Genomic DNA, 23,223 nt, shown 5'->3' on the forward strand with positions numbered 1-23,223 from the left:
TTGAAGGGCAAGAAGGGAAATGATATTTTCAGAATGAGACTTTTACTTTCAGTTAAAGTTTTCATGTAGAGGATGTATGCGAAGCTTTGGATGACCCTCCTTTGTTCTCTCATATTCTTGACAGCTAAGCCCATTGGTAACAATGGAATATCCTTTCTGCCATGAGATTTCAAACTTTTTTAAAAAAAGAAGTAGGTGTTAACACCAGTCACGAGATGTACTACACATCACTAACTCTTCAATTAGTCACTGCTGAGGTCGTAAAAGCCTAGAGACATCACCCTGCAAAGTAAATACACAGGCGAATGGTAAAAAAGTTGTGGGACATGTTTCCATTGTTTTGAGGGACTCCATTAACATACACACACACACTCACATAAACACACACTCATACACATACACACACTCACACACATACACACATATACTCCCACACTCACACACATATTCATACATACACACATATATACACACACTCACATACATACTTACACATACACACATACACACACACACACTCACACATGCACACACTGGGCTTTTAGTGAGGAATTCATTGTCATCTCTCACATATCATTTTATTTATTAACACCTTTTCTTATTTTTAGAACTTGCAGGTTGCTTCATGATGTCATCATATCCCGAGGTTTCCAAAGTACCTTATATTTGTACACATCCAAAGAAGTCTCCTTGGAGGTCATGATATACATTTATGCAGAGGCTGAGGTTGGGCAGAACAGACCTCCAAGAGTCACTTTATTGTCCATCAAAGGAAGATATGTAGCGTGTGACCAGGACCTGTTATACCTGCACTTTAGGACAGAGGAGACAAAGGATGCACACCTGTGGGCGAGCCAGAGCTCATCTGTGTGTGAGAGCGAGAAGAGGGTGCTACACATGGGAACACTGGATTCTTAGCATTGTCCTTTTCTTTGTGGGGCCTTGGGTCTCCTGGAATCCTTCAGCGACTTCTGACTGATGAACACTCTAGAATGATATGTTTGTTAAACCCTCAGGTGATCCACATGCTTGGAGATAAAACCCTTCTTGGAATGTTCTACTCTTGTGCTGCCAACAAAAGACATGCCTAATTCTAGAAGCCGGAAGTGAGCGTGTGGCCTCCGGCAGGCAGAGCTGGGGACACAGACACTTTCACCCTGTCTTGACCCGGGCCCACGCATCCTGTGGGGTAGAATTGTTTTCGTTTCTTTTTATTTGAATAGCATCTGTATTTCAGGGCTCTCTTTTGTGAAATAACTATTGGATGGAATAAGTACTTAAAACCCACGAGAGGGCAATGGGTGTGTCACCGCTTATCACTGCAACACTTGGTTTGCTGCACCCTGGTTCTTCGCGTTCCTTATTCACACTGTATGCTGCTTTGTCCTCATTTGGACCCACACCCCAGCGAAGAGGTGGAGCCCGGGACCATGATGCAGCTTGGAGAAAAAGGTTTTCTAACTAGCTCGCCCTTGCTCCCTTCAATCTCCAATTTTAAGAACTTCAGCTAGAGTCAACAGGGAGTCAACGGTGACATCTTCACAGGAAAGAGCTCTTACAGCCTCTCTTTTTTCTTTTTCTGCTGATTTAATTGTAAAAAAAAAAATACGAAGAGGATAAAGGTCGCTCTTCCTACAAACACTACCTTTCGGTATGAAAGCCAACAGAGAAGTATGTAGGAAGGGTCAGAACACTTCGAGGAGGGGAAAACAGTTTGCACCTTAATTGTCCTCTGCATTCTGGGGCTCTGGTTGAGACAGCAACATTACGCTAATCTCTTCCTGTCTTTGACCAGTAAATTGCTTCAGAGACAAGGTTAGACTCAAACCCTCTCTTAGTCTAATGTTTTATATTTATTGAAATAATTACACTTAAAATTACCGTGGTATTTGGGTCATCGTTGAATTAAATTAACTTAATGATATTCTCAAACCTACTTAAAATATTATATAAACAGATTTTCTCTTCTTATTGCCATTCTTTTATTTTAAATAGGTGGCAAGTATAAAACATTCTCTGAACAGACAAGTAGATTTTTTTTTAAAAAAAATATTAAAAATAGATTCAAGTTTCCAGGACCAAATACGTGCATATACCTATCTACTTAGTTATCATGTGAGGCAAAGTCATATGGACTCTCGTCAATGTGGAAATAGACAGTCACAGGTTTTGCGTTTGTGTTGATTTTTTAAAACATTTTTATTAATTCGAGAATTTCATACAATGTATTTTGAACATACTTATCCCTTACTCTCTCCCTTTGCCAGTCCCACATCCACCCCTACCTCCCCACTCCTCCTAACTTCATGTCCTCTTAAAAACATTATTATTTTAAGTTTTTCTATAAAGGAATGGGCAGCAGTGTAGTTTCAAAACCCCTTCATCACTTATATCTAGAAAGTTTTATTAACAAGGGAGGCTTCCACTGGATGGGTTCAGAAAGTTTGTTGAAAACTCAAGAGTTACCCATGAAATACCGAATAATGGAGGCGTGTCCTTACCTATATTTATGTTTGCGGCATTTCTGAGAGGGTAAAGTGTCCTTCCCATTAACAGAGAGCTGTGTGCTTGCCTGTGTGCAAGGAAGAACACAGGAGGACTTGCTGGTTTTTTAATTTGCTTAAATTAAATGAGAATGGGCTCAGGAATTGAAGTGATGAAGAAACTTGGATGTCACACCTTTGCACAACATCACCATGAACAAACCACAACAGAATAGAATGCGTCAGTCTTTAAAGGACAGCACAGAAACTCGACTGACATTTTTTTTTGAGTAAAATTTCTAGTCAAAGAGTTACACAAATTTCTGCCAGCAAAATCAAGCCTACAAGGAAACTTTTGTTCTTCATCTTCAGTTATTAGTGAACAGAGGTGCCCCACCCCCTGTAGTGAATCATGGAGGCTCAAAAGGTGACATTTTCTTCTTACAGTGCAGCTCAGGAGGGTACATAATTTACTGAAACATCTGATTTTTGCATTACTTTTTCCACCAACTGAAGTCTTGTTTTCCTCGAGGTCTTTCAAACATTGGCGAACTCTTGATTAACGGTCTGTAAAAGGATGGGGTTGAGGGGTTTCAAAGCAGTCGTATAAGACACAGTTAGACTTAAAATAACACAAAATCATCGCACCAATATATACCTGGATTCTACAATCTTGGAATAGTCTTTGAATATAATTGCTGTAAAATACCTTTCATTTAGCTCTACTTGAGGATTTCCATTTGTTTGTTTTAGAAAGGCATGAATTTTTCTTTTTTCTTCAGAACATCTATTTCAGCAATCTCACAGTTCTCCTGCTGCTCCTTTCTCCAGAGAGGAGGAGCTCACAGGAGGGTAGAGGCAGAACCTGGTGCCCAGGCAGTAATGACGTGAGTTGATTCACATACATGTGCTCAAATAGAAGGCAGGCCCTCAAGTCTGCGAGGCCATTCTTAGGAATATTGTTTTCCCGTTCTTGAAGAGTCTGCTCAGAAGCTTACTGTGTTCTGTACCACAAGACAGTCTCCTGGGTATTCCCAGTGCATGGCTGGTGGAGATACACAAGGAAGCTACAACAGTACCTGACTCAGTTCCCTTACTTGAATTCCCTGCAGAGCCCAAGTCACGTCACGGCCAAGCACTGTCTGCCTTGCTCATCCCTGCCGATGCCTGGTTCTTACAGAGGCCACTGAGTCAGCCTTGCCTCAGGCTTTCAGCTTCAGCACCTGTTTAGAACTGTGTTCCCTAAAGTAAGGGCTAAAGCATGTTTAAACAATTTTGTGTTTTCCCAGATCTCTTACGGGATGCATTTGAACTCTGTAACTCATTTCACTTCGCTCACAAACTTACCCTGAATAATTTAATCTACACGAATGGTTCACTTGTTATGAATTTAAATAATTATGGGGGGGGGGAACTTCAATTAATTTCAGACCTTCCAACTCACTGCTCTGGGCTGGCTTCTCTCCCAGCACTCACTACTTAGGTCGGTGCTTCAGGCAGTTTCCTGAGAACAGCATTGGAGCAAATAAACTATATCGGCAGGGCGTAGCCGAACTACAGAGGCACCACTCAGCCTCAGATCCACTAAACTGTTTTCTTACTGGTATGGAGGCCCCCAGTGTTGTTAAAAGTCTATATTCTCCCCTCCCTCCCTTCTCTCCTCCCCTCCCCCTCCTCCCTTCCTTTAATCCCCTCCCCCTCCCTTCCTCCCTACCTCCCTGCCTAACTTCCTTCCTTCCTTCGTCTTCTTCCTTCCTTTTTTCTTTTTTCTTTCTTTCTTTATTTTTTTTCCCAGACAGGGTTTCTCTGTGTAGCCCTGGCTGTCCTTGAACTCACTCTTAATATCTCCCAGAGATTCCCTGCTTCTGTATTCCGAGTACTGGGATTAAAGGTAATGTGCCACCATCACCCGGCCTGGTGCTTTCTTTTTAACTTGTAAAAATCCCTCACTTCTCTTTTTTCCCTTTGTGATAGGATCTCTGTACACACACTGGCTGTCCTGGAACTCAGTATGTAAAACCGTCTGGCCTTAAATTGAAGAGATTCGCCTGCCTTTGCTTCCCAAGTGTGACACCACACCTGGCCTATGTCCCACCTTTAAGGGTGGTAATACATTCTCTCTAGACAGACAATGATCCTGAGGCATCATCCTTCTGGATGAACAGATGGCCCTGCCATCGTCCACGTGTGGAACAACTCAGCACCTGCATAGGCAGTGGGAGCAGGAGCCCAGACTCGCTGCGGGATGCAAGGAGGTCACTTAGAAATGAAGTCTAAGCACTGACAAGAGCTAATGGCCATGTGTACACCTTGTAGGCTCCCACTCCATAGTCCAGGCTATCCTCCAGTCCACAATCTTCCTTCCTCCAATCCACAGCCTCCTATATGCTGGGAAGAGAAGGGCAACTTTGTCAAGGTTTCACAGTAAGGGGTTGTGTGTGTGTGAGTTTGGAAGCCGCTGGCTGCACAGCTGGAGTATTGTATCCTAACCTCTGTTGTCCGGTCTCCTACATGCACCACTCCGCAGGTTGGGAACTAAGAAGTACCTAGGAGAGACTCTCTTTACCCTACAAGCAATTCTCACATTAAAAAGAAAAAAATTCAGGCTTATAAAAGCAGCGTTGGGGAATGTAGGTACGTTTCTTCCCCATGACTCTGAAAGACTGAGTCTACTAATCCATTTCTGTTCCCTACATGCAAGAGACAATACAGACATCAAGACCAACCTGCTCAATAGAACTCAAAGGCACACCCTGGTCCTCGTCCTCAGGAGGCTGTATGTCAACTGACCTTTTCTAGAAATAAAAGACAAAAGACTATCACTACCATTTTTTAAAAGCTAAAGATACCCCCCCCCCAATCAAAATGTCTCAAATAAAACATTTTTTCTAAAGTCCTTTAGTTTTGGTTGAATGTTGTGTAGTCCCTGTTCCGTAGGTACGTATGAACACTGATTTAAATTCTGTTTTGTATTTGTTGCCACTAAATAGCCAAGACTATTTTAGGATTCTCTCTGTATATCAGGCTGGCCTCAAACTTATAGAGATGCATCTGCCCTGCCTCCCAAGTGCTGAGATTAAAGGCACACACTGCCATGTCCAGCTCATTGATTTAAATTTACACCTGAGTTTCTAAATAGTATTTCAATTCAACAGGGGTCATGCTATCCCGTAGATTGACTTTTCCATATTCTCTGCTCTAACAAATATTGAAAATGGGAATAAAAACTAAAAATGAATGAAATATAATTTCTGAGTCATGTTGAGCAGATCCAAATATTTTTGTATATAAAGAGAGACTATTCTACGGGTTTTTCCAGCCGGACTTTTCAGGGTTTGAATATCACCTAAGAGAGAATTTCATTTTCACATACTTTCTCAGAAAGTGACTTTTTTTTACAATGTGTAGACTTTAGACAAAAAACTCGTCTCATACCCAGGATATCCCATACCACAGACAAGCATCCATAAATTAATATACAACTTAATTATTAATAGATAATGAAATGAGTAACCTTGACTGACAGAGTATTACTAAGGAAGACACATTTATACTGAATAGTGAGAATCAGTGGCAGAATTTGCTGATTATCGGAATTGCCGGTAGGAAGTAAAGATGCGAGCAAAGAAATTGTAGAATTCCTGTCAATCTCAGTGTGATTCCTTTGCTACTGGAGGGTGGCCATCACCCTAACTGTATCAAATATTCCAGATAGATCATGGTTATGGTGGAGCAATCTGAGAGAGGGGGACAGACAGACAGACAGACAGACAGACCGACAGTCAGAAACAGAGAGAGAGACAGAGAGAGAGACAGAGAGAGAATAAAAACAGAAGATGCAAAGTGCCCAGCTGTTGACCTTCTGTGACTTGGTGCTCAACTCATAGGACCTGATTGCAGATCCAGTGGCAGCATCAGGAACGCACACACAGGTTTTGGGTCTTAAACATCTTTAGGTAGATCTTTATGTGCTTTAGAAAGCTGTGAGGTATACATTTAACAAATTATAGAGATAACCCCCTGAACATACCATCTTGCAATATGTATTTTAAAATCGCTTTAGTCATTAAGAACTCAAATGGTGAAAAATCATGGGTGAAATTTTAATAACTTATTTCAGAAACAGTGGGGATTGAAATAAGAAGAAGGGTGTCTGGAAAGACTGTTCAGTGGTTAGGATCATTACTGCTCTTGCAAATGACCCAGGCTCAGTTTCCAGCACCCAACCAGTTCCAGGGGATCTGATGACTTCTGACCTCTGGAGGTAATAACACACACACACACACACACACACACACACACACACACACACACACAGACGAATATACATTTATGAAATGTGCATTAAATCACACACACACAAACTCATGCAAACACACACACGTGTGCACAGGCACACAATTAAAATATAAATCTTAAAAAAGGAAATAAGTAAAAAGTTTTCAATGAATCTAAGTATAACATATTGTCTTAAATATTTTATACACAAATTAAAGTAGAAATCTCACTGGCTCATCTTTAGCCATCAGAATATACTAAACCATATTAGGCAAGAACTTTGTGGAACCTCATACTGGAGGCATGGAGAATAAATTTATATGCAAGAGTCACCTTAAATTTGGCAAAGGCAAAAACAGTTCAGTGGAGGATTCTGTGCCTTTCTGTGTCTAGTTTCAAAGGATGGAGTTTTGTAAGATTCTCTTTCTCTTTGTGTTCAGTTACAGAAGAATATGCTACCCAAGTTTGTTCACACTGGTACCTGACATGCAACACTGAGCTCTTACCTTTATTATTTGGCCGATAGAGTAAGAGATGAGAAGGATAATTCCGATGATTCCAGCCATCACCCCCAAAATGATGAGTATCGCCACTATGGGAGACACACAGCAAAGAAAGCACAAAATCAACTGTGTCATTTGAAAAACCAAGTAAGATGATAGATATACCCTGACCTGCTCATAGAAAATGCATTAATACTTCATAATTTCATGCACTTTGAATCTTCAAAAATGTTGGATTTTGACAGTAACCCCGTGGGAATCCAGAACTTTCTGTTTCGGAGTCACACAGTGGGTTAACATCTGACCATCACCTCGGAGTTCTGACACCAAAATTCAGTGTTCTTTGCAGGCATAACCTCAGACAAGAGATTTCTGCACTGGTGGGGAAACCCCACAAAACCTTGGATGGTTTGAACATTACTAGAGAAAACAATGTCTTAATGGATCAACAGGCATGAAATGGATCATAGAAACACAGGTTTGGAAGAGAAGTTGTCTAAGCAGCTTATAAATGAGACTGAGCTCCATGGTTAGCAACAGTTAGAAGCACTGTTCTAAGTTTTTGACACGTTGGGGCACGTTTCCTGTATACTCACCGATAAAATAACATGATGTTAGTTAGAATGGAGGTTGTAAAGATATGGATGAAGGTGAATCAGGACCGAGACAGAAATGGTCTCTACACAGTTTTTATATTATGCTAACTAATTGGCAGCAAAAGGAAGACTCAGTTTCTTTCTTGTTTCTGTTTGTTTGCTTGTTTGTTTTTAATAAACAAAGAGACTTTTGTCAGATGTCTGTAGTTGATTTTAAAAATTATGAAAATATAACTTAGGAAAAAAGGATCAAATTGTGCATTCCTACATCCAAGGTTAAAAAAAAAGTTTTTACTTCAAAATCAGGAATATTTGCTTTTGTCACTAATGTTAATGACATATATTCTCTTCTTAACATGGGTCTTTGTCAGTTACTACGTATTTGAAACTAAAACCCTATAACTTAAAAATGGAAAGGATGACATTTCATTAACACACATCAACATACCTGGCGCGGAAAATTCGTGTTCCAACATTCCTGAAAAATCAAGTTTTCAAAGTAAGTCAGAGTAAGAAGGGTATGCCTTAAAACACAACACAACAAAACAAAAACCATTTGGAAGTAGAGGATTTTGTCTTTTCTCTTTTGAGATTATAATTTAATTACATCTCTCCCTTCCATTTCCTCTCTCCCAAATTTCCCATGGATCCTTCCCCACTGCCCTTCAAATTTATGATGTTCTTATAAACTGTTGTTGTGTGCACATATGTATAAGTATATATGTGTACATTCCTAAATATAACTTGTTTGGTCTCTATGATGCTACCTGTATGTTTGTTTTCAGAGAACTCTAGGCCATTGAGGAATGCTGGGAGTGGGAGGGATGGCCTTCTCCAGGGAAGAGCGTGCCAAATTGGTTGTCCAGTACCAAAAGGAATGAGCAGCCCTTCAACACTAAAGTGTTTGTGTTGGTTCGGATAAGTGTTTGAACACTTGCTTCTCGATGGTGGGACTCTCTGGTGAGGAAATATGGAGTGCCAGCCTTCCTGGAGGGAGTTCAGTGCTGGTGACAGGCTTTGGTAGGTAGTCACAGCCTTGTATCCCATCCTAATGGCTCACTTTGGTTTGTCTTTGCAGTTGCAGATGTGAGATCTCCACATCTCCCACCTCATGGTCTCTCCCCTGGAAACAAGCCAGAATACCGCGGTCTTCCATAAATCACTTTGGGTCCTGGTGCTTTGTTTTAGCAACAGAAAGTAACTAACATAGTATTTTAGGAAATGTGTCATTCTAACCACTAGTGAAGACTTTTACCGCCCAATAAATATTCATGGGTGAAAGAGTGGCCAACAAGCCAGTAGATGGGAGCATTTGAGGAATCACCTAATAACTCCCACAGGAAGCAGGGCATGTAAAAATGGGGAGGCCAAAGGGGACTCTCACACAGTGCTGCACACAAACTCTGGTCCAGCCTCCAGAGGGCTCACGTGGCTCTCAGTCCCCTAGATTTATGTCACGAAACCCAAACACTTACTGTGTCTCATTTGAACATTTGGCAACGGTCCCGTCGGGTTCCCTCTCTGTAAGGGTCCCAATAGAATCAACCTTCCCCTGCCAGTTCACACCACAGATTTTTTTTTCCTCAGCTCCCCTTTCACCCCATGGAGCCCTCACACTAGCACAACTCAAGTCTCCCGCTTTTATTACAAATAATTGTCTCATGTGACTTGGTATCGCACAACCAAGAAAGTGGATGTGTTTTGCCACTCTCCAGGACTGAGAATTCTGAAAGGTGTCAAAATCTATCCGAAAAGTCAAGGCTCATCAAGCTTGTTTGCTCCGTCTTCGGTGCTGAGCATGTAGGCCTTGGGTTCACTCAGGGGATGCCTACCACTTGCGAGAGTTCTTAAACGTATTTCTCAACGTCTCTGTGCTTTACAGTTGTGTTTTTCCCCAGAGGAAGTAAGAATTAAAACTTTTATATCTCTGAGTTCTGGTTAGACTCTATTAACCATGCATGAAAATGAACAGCGCCCTGTCCCCTACACAGCTGTCATTTATAGAACACATGTCATGTAGCACTGTGTGTCCACTCAGGACCTGACTGTCCCAGATGACATTGTCATGTTGGCTTCGTGCTGAGGTTAAGTGTCAATCAGAGCTGTGAGTGTGGATAATTAGTTCTAAACACTTGGCCTAAGTTTTCTCCTTGGCTTTTGAAACCCATTCCTTCCGCTCATCTCAGGAGACACTTCCCGACAATCCCAAGTCTCTTGGATCCTGAAGCCGTGGTGAGTCTTTCTCAGGCTGTAGTGTAAATGGGCAGTGCCTTCCCCAAATCCTACCCACAGAAGACGGCCAACCTTACTTTGAATCAGGTTTTGGGAAATGGTTTTCTTAAAACTAGACGGGGAGGGAGGTAGGAAGGGAGGGAGAGAGATTGCACAAGCGACTGTACCACAGCCCCACTCCTTATCTCAACAGCCAATTTGGCTTACAGACTATCGTTCTGCAGACACCGGGATCTGTCTGGCGCTGGGCCTGCTGGCCTCCTCTCTTACTTACCTCTCTTTAATCTGTGGAGTAACGCTGTGGGGCAAGTGAGCCTGGCCTCCTTTTGAGATTAATAGCATTGAGGTGCCTCAAGGTAATTCATTCAAGGTCTGTAGCGGAATGGGGTCAGCTCAGGTGAGCTCATTAGGTTTTCTCCAGACTCTTTACAGCCTTCTGGTTTACTCCTGGATTCCTTTATTTTTCACCCCACCCCCCATTTTCTGGGCATGTTCTTAGGGTGTTTTTGGTTCAGCAATGTCTCTGATAAACAGTGTTATTTCTGTGCACTATGCCAAGTCAAGAGCCCCTGAACAACCTGCCCTCTTAGCTTGTGTTCCTCAGTGTTGGTCAGTTTCCCTACAGTCACTTGGTCACCAGTCAGATCCCATCCGCACCACAACACAGACTCCAGTGCAACTAATGAAAATATAACGAACCTGTATGAGATGACAAGTCGGTGAGGTCTTTGGCTCTAACAGGCACTTCAGGAAGGGGCGTGTGATGGGGTGCATCTGTGCAAAACAGAAGTTGAGAGGTGGAATAACCATGGAGTGCCTGGTGTGCATCAGCAAACTCAGCAGCAGCCAATTTCATCCCAACACCCATTGGCCACAGCTTCAGATCGCCTGCACAGCAGAGGCAAGAGTGCTTTAGTATCCTTTGCTCTGAAATGAGCACATCTCTAGGGATACCTCATAGACAAAAAGAGATTGACGTTGTATTTTATCAGACTTAGACTGCACGGAGGTTCAAGTACAGAATCAATAATATCACAGGTGGTCTAGAATTTGAGACATCATTACAAGTTGTGGACACTACAGATGTTCACCTCTTCCTTCCTAGTCCACCACAGGAAAAGGCTGGAGAAGTGGAGGGACAGCAGAGGCTATAGGGATAGGCAGGCACCACACAGTGTGGACTTTATCCTACATTACAGTCTCAGTGGGTGAAAACCACTATCGATGGCATACAGGAGGAGGTGGATAAAGGGCTGAGAGAGCTTCATGAGGGAACCCATCCTTGCAGCCAAGAATGTTCTGGATAAGCAGTCCTCTCACCAGCAAGCCACCCCTCCTTACAGAGTCCTTATCTCTGACTAACACTGCCTGCAGTGCGGACCTGCCTGTTTAGATTGTTCTGGTGAAAAAGCAGACAGAGTGGAAGCAAAGCGTAAGGAGAGGATATGGTTGTGCTCTGGTCAGGACTGATGGGCAGAGTAGAGTAAGCTCACGGAACATTCACACGCTGTCAAGTGTTCTTCCTTTGTTGTCTTGAGCACTTGAAAATCTAAAGGCCCCTCGGAAGTTGTTCAAAACCCACAGGCTATGCTTAGCTCTCTGTAGCCCCTATTTCTCTAACGAGCCTCTTTGGTCACAGAGCCCAATTGTGAGGGTTCTCTGATCCCCTGAGATACTTCTCTCATGAGTCAAGATGAGACACCTGGCGTTTCTTCAAGGCCCATAGAAGCCACTGGTCATTTGGCTATGTACAGCCTTATCCACCCCATACATGATCCATTAAGACATAAAGATGGTCAATGAACCAATGGGCTATGTGGCTTTCCATAGGTAAGAGAGGGGACGAGCAAATAAATGTGGACATACTTTATACTTCCAACAGGGTGCACATTTATTTATTTATACATGTGTATATGTGTGGGGGCATGCAATGTACCACAGTGTGTGTGTGTGTGTGTGTGTGTGTGTGTGTGTGTGTGTGTGTGTGTAGCGTCCAAAAGACACACGATGTGGATTCTGGGGATCAAACTCAGGGTGTTAAGTTTGGTAGCAAGCCCCTGTACCTGAAGAGGATGAGGAAAGCTATCTTTGTAAAAGACACATTACGAATGATGCTTAGGCAACTATGGGCATTATAGCCCCTAAACACTACAGCACAGACTGGGAACAGGTGAAACCCAACATAAATGTGGTAGGGAATTTTAACACGTGTCTCCAGTTGTGACAGGTTGAGAAGAAAATGCAATCCATGTGAGTTGCAATCACAAATAATTACATTTGTTTCCAATTTGCCCGTTAATAAATGAGCATATACTTTGTCCTCATGCCTGCTCTCATTTCCTTGCAAAGTAGGAACACTGTTGCATTGCCTGACAGAGGGATTTTGAGATCTGCACCCTTTTTGAATAGCTCAGGAAGGAAGGGGAAGGGTGGACTTGTATAACATTTTTTTTCTAGTAAGCTACACATGTCAGCATCACCGTCCATTGTTCAGGTGACTTCGACTAGATTGCTGTATTCGTCTTGTTTTGTATTTTAATTAACTTCTTTCATTCTGAGTATCCAATATAATCATGATGGGACTGGCCACATCTAACAGTTGCTCTTAGATTTAAAAAATATAATCCATGTTAGAAAAGAGTAAAATGTTAACAGGGCTGTCCTATAGGTTTAGAGGCAGCTTAGTAGCTATACTCAGGAGGGAGACAATCAACCTTCACTAAAGGCTTCAGCTAACGGGAAAAAGAAGGCAAAACACATTCACATTGTAAGGGGAAGGAAGACCCAGGACTGGAATAGGGTGTGAGAGAAAGAAAACCATCTCAGCGTATTCAGTTAGCACATTGGCTAGAGTAGAATTTCCTAAATGCCAGTAGCTCGAACTCAGGGCACTTTGGCCAGTTATCTCTGTGTCTTTCCTGGCTGTATAATGAGAGTATGAATAGTGTATACGTGGTCAATGCTGACCACATTAAATGAGCACACATTGTATCAATGCTGACCACGTTAAATGAGCATACATTGTATCAATGCTGACCACATTAAATGAGCATGCCCGCTCAGTGTCTTAACAAGGGGAAACCTGATCCTGAAATCACATGCAGTTCAGAGAGTCAAGCAGCCAAAGCAGGGCTCAAGAATGCAGTCTGAAGACTCAAACCTTCTGAGTTCAAAGTCACGACAAAGACAAACAAAAGGAAACAGAAACAGAAACAAAAAAATTGCAGTGTTAGTGCTGTTGCCCTGGCGGACAGGCCAAAGATCAGTGACATAGGATTTAGATCCAGGAGAAAGTAGTATTTTCAATAACTTGGCTATCTACACTGCAAAGGGTAAAGTACATTTTCTTCATATCAGAAAGAAACTTAGTAGTTACTGTGGGCAGGGAGGGGTGGGGGTGGGGCCGTGGGGGAGGGGAGAGGGAGGGAAGGGATGGAGTAATGGGGGTTGGGGGGAGGTGGGAGGGGACTGATAATGGTTCTGCCTGACTGCTTTTTTTGGAATAATGAGAACATTCTGAAGCAAGACCATGGTGACAAATACACAGTGATATGGGAGGAGCAAACACTTAAGATGGAAAAATGGTAAACGCCGTCTCAGGCACACTTTATGCTCATAAAAAAAAAATGAAGTGACTGTTTATCGGGGAGGGGCGGTAGCAAATTGGTTGAGCGTGAGGAGACTATATTGAAACTGTCTAGATTTGCATTGCAATGTCTCTGTTCACTGGCTTCTGGTAAGTTCTCAAAATATTTCAAACTCCTGGTTTTTTCATCTACAAATGGAATACTGACTGCAGAGAACTTGTAGAAAAAAAAATCAAGTGGGGCTTGGGTCAGGACTCAGTAAATACTCCTTACAAAGTCTTGTTTTCTTGGGACAAATACACACGTTTAAATATACACCATAACCTTGTTCAACAGAAACCAGTAGCAGGCAGTTCTCTCTGGAGATACTTTCTGTGAAGTGGGATGCCTGCCTCTGTAGCCTTGGGTAGAGAGTGCCAAGGGGTTGGTGACAGCCCTGGGCACGAACGATTGCTACCTGCATGGAAACCATGTGGAAATGTTGACAAAGTGATGCCAAGGACAGAGCTCATCACTTCAGTCTTCCTAGAAGAAGCACAGCCAAGTCTCTTTCACTTATAAGCACACACACCACCAAGCACTAAACTTCTCCCTTGAGTCGAGTGGGTTGGTTTCCTGAATTCTGACAAGTTCATTGCGTAAATTGGCTAATGCCTTCGTTCCATAACCTTAGAGGAAGTTCAGGCCAGCTGCTAAACTTGAGCCTGACCTAAAACATCTCAGGACCTGTGTGAGGAGATAAGGGCTAGATCTCCTCTCGCAGACCTGTGCTGAGGTGTGCATGGGAGCTAAGCAATACTTGGGGTGAGGGGTATTCACGGCTTTGAATTAGGCATTGGCCAAAACACCACCTCATTATGGTATGGTAGAAGCCTGCAATCAGAGGGGTGGTCTGGGGTTTTATTCACAGGCATTTGGTGTGACAGTTAGGGACTTGAGAATGAATTCCTACCTCACGGAAGAGGCAAACCCGCTGAAAAACTGAGAGGAGAAAGTGCCACCAGGCCTTGCTGATGTGTCCACTGTGACTCCTTCCTCTGTTGTGTTCTTTGAGAGCGAGCTTCACCAGGAACCTCTAAGCTGCTTTTAACGACCACAGCACAGCGACCAATGTTATCCGCCTTCCTCCACTGCTCTGCAAGCACCCTCCTCATAGGCTTCCCAAGAAGCAGGGGTAGGCCTTGTTCTTTTTAATTTTTTAAACCTTTTTAAATGTTTCTTCAGTGCTCCATGTGACAATTCTCTTTGCTTAGTTAAAACACACAGGGACAAAAGTCCAGGAGCCTATTCCCAGAGGCAAGCATTGGAGTGTCTGTTCAATATTTTTTAATGTCAGTTCATTGAGCCCAGAAGACATTGCGTATACGTCTTTTTTTTTTTTTTTTTTTTTTGGTTCTTTTTTTCGGAGCTGGGGACCGAACCCAGGGCCTTGCGCTTCCTAGGTAAGCGCTCTACCACTGAGCTAAATCCCCAGCCCGCGTATATGTCTTACTAGAGATTCAGATAAAATACTAATGACTACAAATCTATTATGCAAAAACACAGAACCTACGTGATGTTGGCACTGCTGCTGAACTCAGGTAATGTACAGTTGAAGCCAGCCTTGAAGTGGATACAAGAGCAGAATCTATACAGAAAAGAGAGAAGTTAGTTAAGATGAGCCTCCCACAGTCCACAGGAGACTGTCATCTCAACCCCAGCTACAATGATTACTTTTTAAAAAACGTTTATTTATTTTTATGTTTATGGCTATGAGTGTTTGCTTGCATGTGCATATGTATCCCTTGGTGCCTGTGGGAGCCAGGGTGGCATTGGGTCCCCTAAAAGTAGAGTCCCAGACAGCTGTGAGCTGCTCTGTAGGTGCTGGAAACTGAACTCAGAGGGTTCTCAAGAGCGCAAGCGCCCCTCGCTGTGGAAATGTGGAGTGAAAACATAGGCCCTACCCAGTCCTGACCACGGTGGCGAATGCTCTTCTTGGGAATGCAGAGTTAAAGGTATATGGAGAATGGCTGTAAGAAAATGGGCTGCAAAGAAAAAGCAGGAAAGTTCTTCTACATGTGCTTCCCACTGCCTGCAGAGTGTCAAAGGACTCGTCAACCATTTGTCTGGCAGAAGGTTAGCTAGGCAGAACACTCCTCAAAAACACTGGGCAATCCTTAATCATGGTGAAAAGATCTGAGCAGGTACTTCCTATAATCATAGGAGGGGGTGCGAGTGTGTGCAGGGATGCTAGTCACTGCCGGGGAATCGCCATCTCACTCCAGGTGGAACCGCTATTTATAAAAGACTTATTTATTTTTTGTTTATGGGTGTGAGTGTTTTCCTGCATGTGCTGGTGCTGGTGCAGTCCCGAAGAGCCATCAGAACCCCTAAGACTGGAACTATAGACAATTTTTAGCTGCCCTGTAGGTGCTGGGAACAGAACTCAGGTCCTCAGCAAGAGCGACAAGCACTCTGAGTCATAGAGCTATCTTGCCAGCTTTTTGCCTTGAGACAGATCATGCTATGCAGACCAGACTGGCTTGAACCACAGAGATCCACCTGCCTCTGCCTCTGAGTGCTGGGGGTCACGGCACGATCCCCAGCTGTAACAGGCATTCTGTTTTAAAAATAAGTTCTGGGGATGCGGAAGAAACGTGACTTTTGTAAAGAGCTGGTAGAGACGTGAGCCACAGTAGTCACTGTGAAGACATCCTAGAGGCCCCAAACGTATTACACAGTCCTTCTGTCAGCGGCTGGATGTGGCAGGGACGTGAAATTAGCACACCAAAGATACCCGATGTCCACAGGGCCTGCCGATCGCTGCTCTAGACACGTGGATTGAAATGCAGAGGCAGCCTGGGACCATCTGCCCATAATACAGAGACATCATGGAGTACTATTCTGCCATGTGCCCAGCTTTTTCTCTCTGCCATGGCTACCATAACGAGCACCGATTTTAATGGTACTTATCAATTCCTTTTATGAAGATAAGTCTTATACTTAATGTGCAATAACTCATACTTAATATACAATAAGCAGATGTACCTTACATAAGGTGCTGGGATGAGTACATTGTGTTGTGTTAATGCTTTGCTCAGCCCTTATGTGGTTGCTATGAGGTCAATACCAGCATTGCCTACATTTTACAGATGGGGCCAAGATAGGGCCAATGATTTGCCTCAGGGATACCAGACTTTTAGATTTGAACTCACTTCTGCTGTTCCTTATACCTGTGTTCTTAAGGCTTGTGCCACCCTAACCTGCCAGGGAGTCTGGGTCTCACCCCTGCATCCTACAAAATGGCCCGCAGCTCTCTGCTGCTCCCTCTGACTGAGGATGAAATATACTTCACCGAGCTGCCTGGACTCTGGTGTTTCTAACACAGAATCACTGTGTTAGAGAAAACACTGCTTAAAATATCCTCAGAAGGAGGCTCACAATGAGGCTACTATAAAATTCAAGGAATTAATTTTAATAAAATAGTACTTTGGATTCAGCCCAGCCATAGAACCAAACCAAACCAATTAGAACCTAAACCAATTAGAAAGGTTTTTGTTTGTTTGTTTGTTTTTGTTATTGTTTTTGTTTTCTTAGAAACAGTTCCACAAAGGGAACTCAGTGCTCGTCTCCCCTCAGCAGGAGAAACTGGTTATACTAGTTTTGAAAAAGAAAGGACATAATCTACCCTAACCATCACTACTAACCTTCGCTTAGAAATAAGTCTTTTCATAGCCCAAGCAAACTAACATGTTTGTTTATACAAAGATATTACTTATACTCTTTCAATGCTATGTAGGCTTAGAATCAAAGGCAGTTCTCAGACTAGGGGACTGCTATTCAGAACCCTAATAAAATCCAGCCACCAGACTGAAATTTAATATACTACTCAGTCATTGGTTCAGTTAACTGAGAAAACCAGCATTGAGGCAATCCATAGTTTAAATAAGTACATTGACAATAAAATATCATCAAGTTGGAAACATTTACTCACTCAAGGTCACGGTGGCTGGAGTCGGATCCGTCATATTGGCAGTGTCTGTTAGCCTTACCCTCTGGCCTTGCCTACTTGCTGGTATCTCTCAGGCCCACCTTCCTCAGACCGTGGCTACTCATTGGCTAGCATTTAAATGATGCAACATTGTTTAGTGTCTGTTAATAAAGATAACTGGAAGTCTGCATAACTGTGATGACTAGAGTGTAATTAAAATCTTTGTTTCAAAGAATTGCCTGCTGTGTTAAATTTACTACATGTAAATGAAGCGAGCACCACGAGGTAGCAGTGGGAACCGCTCAACCACAAGAGACGGACTGCAGAGGTCAGGGCAGGTGCTAGACCTGGAGAATAAAGTGTTTCTAACGTGGAGGTCCCCAAGATCTGTTAAGAAAGTGTCTTCTTGTGTACGAATCGAGTACTCTGAGGTTTGAAAAACTGTCAAGTTTGTGACAGCTCAAACAGGAAAGAAAGGAACGTGAGTCGGGAGAAATCGTCCAGGAAAGTGGAATTCTAACTGAACTGCAGTGTCCATGTGGCTGCAAAAGCAGTTAGTGAGTTTCCTTTAAAATGCTCTGCTACTCAGTGAGCGTGAGTCAGTCACCAAATAACAAGAGTAAACGGTAGAAAACAAAACCAGGCAAACCCCAACCTCCTTGTGAAGCACTCGAGTGGAAGGGCATGCAGCGCTAAGGAGAAGCGAGAAGCAGGACCACAGCAGAGACATGGCTTGGGCTCGGGACACGGGAGAGCAGTTTTGATGGAAACTCTTTGAAAATTAGCCCTTACTAAACTGCGGGGCAGGGACTGACTGCCTGCTAAGACAGAGGTGCGGTTCCTTCTGGTGGTCTCGATGCGTTCTGCCTCCGATTAAAGAGGCAAAAGCTGGTGGAATTTGGAGTGTGTGGAAATGGAAGCACGTGGCGACCTCTAGTGGCAGATCTGCATAATAGAAACGAAACGCGAACGTGATTGTTGGGGGGAGGATGGTAATGGGGGGAGGATGGGGAGGGGAACACCTATACAGAAGGGGAGGGGGAGGGGTTAGGGGGATGTTAGCCCGGAAATCGGAAAGGGGAATAACAATCGAAATGTAAATAAGAAATACTCAAGTTAATAAAGATAGGAAAAAAAAGAAAAGAAAAGAAATGAAATGTGGAGGGAAAAAAAAAAACCAAAAAACAGAAACTGGATAGAACATTCCAACTTTTCCTTCCTCCCTGATCTTCATTGTTCAGGAATATCATCAGATCGTACCTATGACTTACATCCCGCAAATGTGTCAGGCAAACACAACTATCTTTTGGAATTTTGAGCCAGTGTCTGAAGATTAAAACAAATGTGCTCGAGACCTTCGACTTGACAGGGGTCCCACCAGGTTGGCGGTGCTCTATGTGCTTGGCTACTTTTCTCTGAGTAGTCTTGGGCGGGTCACTGCAGTGACGTGCAGAAAAACACAGGCTAAGATGTTGGAAAGGAGGAAAATGGCTGGGATCACTGGAGTCTCTCCGACATCTACCTTACGTGATTTAGCCATTCACTTCTGCCTACCAATATCTGCCAGCTACCTCTGGTTCTGGTGATTCCTGCAGGTGGCTCCATACTGATCTCACCAGCAGGGCGAGACTTACGTTTTTCATGGAGGGTCAAGGAAAAAGGGGCAGGTAAGTTGAGACCTGGTAGTTTGCACCTTGTCTCTGTGTTCCTATAGCGTGTCCAGCCTGCTTGGTCAGAATGTTCGAACTAATCCTGACTTTGTTTTCTTTACCAAAATGCTTTTTTAGACTTAAGGAAACACAAGGTTGTACACATAGGACACTCAAAATGACCCAGTTAGAGGGGCAGGGCAAATGACACTCTTTGGACTTGAGAACCAAGGAATGGACAAGTTTGTAAGGTAGTCCTTGTTTATTCCCACAGGGAGCTGTGTGAATACTTTAAAGGTTAATTGATTTGTCTTTGTTCAAAAGGAGATACATTTCAATTAAAAACTAGGATATTGAATGGGAAAAAAACCCAAGATCATTCTTTGCTTCTTTGTGGCTTTGACAGTCTGTGGCTCAGGCAAGATCAAACTTGTTATAGAGCTGACTTTGAATGGATATTCTCCCTCCCTCTCCCACCTCCCAACTACTGTGATTATAGGCATGCACCTCCCTGCCTGGTGTAAAATCTCTTTATCTCCTTCAGTTTTGTTTTTGTTTGGTGCTGGGATAAGCCCAGTCTGAAGCCTGTGAAGGAGAGACTACTGTATTGGGGAGCTCCACACAGGTTCCCTTTCTATTTCTGGTTCCCGACCTTCCTAACATTGTGACCCTTTACACAGTTCCTCATTTATCAGTTATTTTATCAATACTTAATAACTGCTATTTTACTACTGCTATGAATCGTAATAATATCTGATATGCAGGATATTGGGTGTGCAACCACTGTGGGAGTTGACACACACGGGTGGAGAACCATTGTTTTAATGCCTAGGGTATGGGAAGGTACTCTGAAGGCTACCAAAAGAGAGAGTTAACCATCAACCCAAACACAAAACTCGCTAGGGCAACGGTGGAGCAAATCTTGTTAGAGTAACCAATTAATGACTGATTTGACTTAAGGCCCCCTCCATGATGTGAAACTCCTACCTGACACCAGAGTCTAGACAGTCTAGAGACCAGGATAAAGCAAAATGCTCTATGTTGGAGCATCTTTTGGGTATATGCCCAGGAGTGGTATAGCTGGGGCCTTAGGTAGCACTTTGCCCAATTTTCTGAGGAACCTCCAGACTGATTTCCAGAATGGTTGTACCAGCTTACAATCCCACCAACAATGGAGGACTGTTCCTCTTTCTTTACATCTTTGCCAGCACCTTCTGTCACCTGAGGGTTTTTTTTTTTTGTTTGTTTGTTTTTTTGTTTTTTATCTTAGTCATTCTGAGTGGTGTGAGGTGGAATTTCAGGGTTGTTTTGATTTGCATTTCCCTGATGACTAAGGATGTTGAACATTTCTTTAGGTGCTTCTCAGTCTTTCAATATTTCTCAGTTGAGAATGCTTTGTTTAGCTCTGTAGTCCTTTTTTTTTTTTTTTAAATGGGGTTATTTGATTCTCTAGAGTTTAGCTTCTTGAGTTCTTTGTATATATTGGATATTAGCCCTCTATTGGATGAAGGATTGGTAATGATCTTTCCCAATCTGTTGGCTGCCATTTTGTTCTAATGATAGTGTCCTTTGCTTTACAGAAGTTTTGCAAATTTATGAAGTCCCATCTGTCAATTCTGGATCTTAGAGCATAAGCCATTAGTATTCTGTTTGGGAAATTTTCCCCAGTTCCCATGTGTTCAAGGCTCTTCCCCACTTTTTCTTCCATTAGTTTGAGTGTATCTGATTTTATGTGGAGGTCCTTGATCCACTTGTACTTAGGTTTTGTACATGTCGATAAGAATGGGTCGATTTGCATTCTTCTACATGCTGACCTCCAGTCGAACAAGCACCATTTGTTGAAAATGCTATCTTTTTTCCACTGGATGGTTTTAGCACCTTTGTTAAAGACACATGCTCCACTATGTTCATAGCAGCCTTATTTATAAAAGTCAGAAGTTGGAAAGAACCCAGATGTCCTTCAACAAAGGAATGGATACAGAAAATGTGATACATTTACACAATGAAGTATTACTCAGCTATTAAAAACAATGACTACATGAAATTCACAGGTAAATGGATGGAACTAGAAAATACCATCCTGAGTGAGTAACCCAATCAGAAAATGCACCCATGGTATGCACTCACTGATAAGTGGAAATTAGCCCAAAATCTTGGATTATCCAAGATATAATCTATAGACCACATGAAGCTCAAGAAGAAGGATGACCAAAGTGCGGATGTCCTTCTTAGAAGGGGGAACAAAAATATTCATAGGAGGAGATACAGAGACAAAGTTTGGAGCAGAGACTGAAGGAAAGACCATCCAGAGACTGCCCCACCTGGGGATCCAGCCCATATACATACATCCACCAAACCCAGACAATATTGCTTATGCCAAGAAGTACATGCTGACAGGAGCCTGATATAGCTGTCTCCTGAGAGGCTCTGCTAGAGCATTACAAATACAGAGGCAAATGTTCACAGCCAACCATTGAACTGAGAACGGGGTCCCCAGTGGAGGAATTAGAGAAAGGATTGAAGGAGCTGAAGGGGTTTACAACCCCATAAGAACAATAATACCAACCAACCAGAGCTCCCACGGACTAAACCACCATCCAAAGAGTACACATTGACAGACCTATGGCTCCAGCTGCATAGGTAGCAGAGGAGCTCTTGATCCTGCCAAGACTGGAACACCCCCCCCCCCCAGTGTAGGGGAATGTCAGGGTGGGGAGGTGGGAAGAGGTGGGTGGATGGGTGGGGGAACACCCTCATAGAAGAAGGGGGAGGACTATGGGATAGTGGGTTTATGGATGTGAAACCAGAAAAGGGGTTAACATTTGAAATGTAAATAAATATCCAATAAAAAATAAAAGTACCCAAAATGCTACTTGTCTGAAAAAAAATTGTAACAATAAAATGACCCTTAATAATATTCTGCTATACACATAGATCGGTGCCCTTTTCAGCCACTATCAGAGAGATTTCTTTCTACAGCAGATGGGAACAAATACAGAGACCTACTGTTGTAGTTTGCCCTGCAGTTATCTGTATTTTGATGCTAATTCCACTGCCCCAAGGACAGCTGCCTAGTCAAGTGCTCTGGAGTCAGGTGACTTCACTAGAACCTCCCCATTTAATTTGTAAAATACAGGTGAGGGGCAGGTACAGCATTGGATGAGAAGGAAGGGTGGGTGGAGAGAAGTTTGAAGGAAGAGGAGGAGAGAGGAGGGAGAAGGAAGAAGCTGTGGCAGGAAAATAATGGCAGGTGACATTAAGATTCTGCTCTGTGTATTTACAGGTTGTTATTAATGTTCTTAAGGGATGGGTGGTACTGGGTTTTGTATGTTTTGGTGGGCAATTATAGCTTATCAATTGGGTCAAAGGTTATTGTGTTGTGTGTTCTTTCATGTAGCGATTTAAGTGTAAGAAAGTGTGCGACAGCTGGTCTGGGCCACCACAGAGTTGGGATGTGTGCTTCTGCCTTGGGAACTAGATAGGTAGAGAGACTGCTGCCAGGCTCAGAGAGAGGCCTTTGGCAGTGTGATATGGGATTGAGCAGAGCAGGTGAGAGGCTTTGCTGACTGAGAATTAAGATATCCAGCAGATATCTTGGGGCACCGCAGTGCCGGATCTAGTGGGGGGTAAAAGACAACCATACTTCTTTTATTTCTTATATTTTAACAACAACAACCTACAGCAAGACATTTTATACACACACAGACACACACACACACACACTCATATATACATACTCACACACACACACTCATATACATACACACACACACACTCATATATACATACTCACACACATACACTCACATATACACTCACACATACATACACACACATGTATACATTCACACCCTCACATATGCCCTCCCCCAAAGAAAGAGGGAGAGGGAGGGGAGAAGGGAAGGGAGCAAGAGAGGGAGGGAGA

General features: G+C 43.0%; 1 protein-coding gene across 2 annotated transcripts; it reads right to left on the bottom strand.

The window, feature by feature from the left end:
- Positions 1-2,167: 2,167 nt before the first annotated feature.
- Positions 2,168-17,803, bottom strand: Gypa (glycophorin A). Of its 2 annotated transcripts, NM_001401066.1 has the most exons (7): positions 17,653-17,695; positions 15,232-15,306; positions 10,792-10,866; positions 8,309-8,338; positions 7,268-7,353; positions 5,210-5,278; positions 2,168-3,050 (listed from the first exon to the last, which is right to left on the bottom strand). In NM_001401066.1, exons 1-7 carry the CDS (start codon positions 17,684-17,686, stop codon positions 3,021-3,023), a joined length of 399 nt encoding a protein of 132 aa, NP_001387995.1. In that variant the 5' UTR covers positions 17,687-17,695; the 3' UTR covers positions 2,168-3,020. The 2 variants fall into 2 exon arrangements, with proteins under 2 accessions (NP_001387995.1, XP_006255471.1); XM_006255409.5 differs by lacking the exon at positions 2,168-3,050 and having other exon boundaries at positions 4,167-5,278; positions 17,653-17,803.
- Positions 17,804-23,223: the final 5,420 nt, after the last annotated feature.

This window comes from Rattus norvegicus, chromosome 19 (assembly GCF_036323735.1).
Source record: "Rattus norvegicus strain BN/NHsdMcwi chromosome 19, GRCr8, whole genome shotgun sequence".
Lineage (NCBI taxonomy): Eukaryota > Metazoa > Chordata > Mammalia > Rodentia > Muridae > Rattus > Rattus norvegicus.

What these genes read in the sequence shown, in the direction of transcription:
- Gypa (XM_006255409.5), bottom strand. Translation starts at nt 17,686, where the DNA reads ATGACGGATCCGACTCCAGCCACCGTGACCTTGA. An exon ending in CGACTTGTCATCTCATACAG is followed by an intron (nt 8,339 to 10,791) that starts GTTCGTTATATT and finishes TTGATTTTTCAG; the next exon opens with GAATGTTGGAACACGAATTT. An exon ending in ACACGAATTTTCCGCGCCAG is followed by an intron (nt 7,354 to 8,308) that starts GTATGTTGATGT and finishes TGTCTCCCATAG; the next exon opens with TGGCGATACTCATCATTTTG.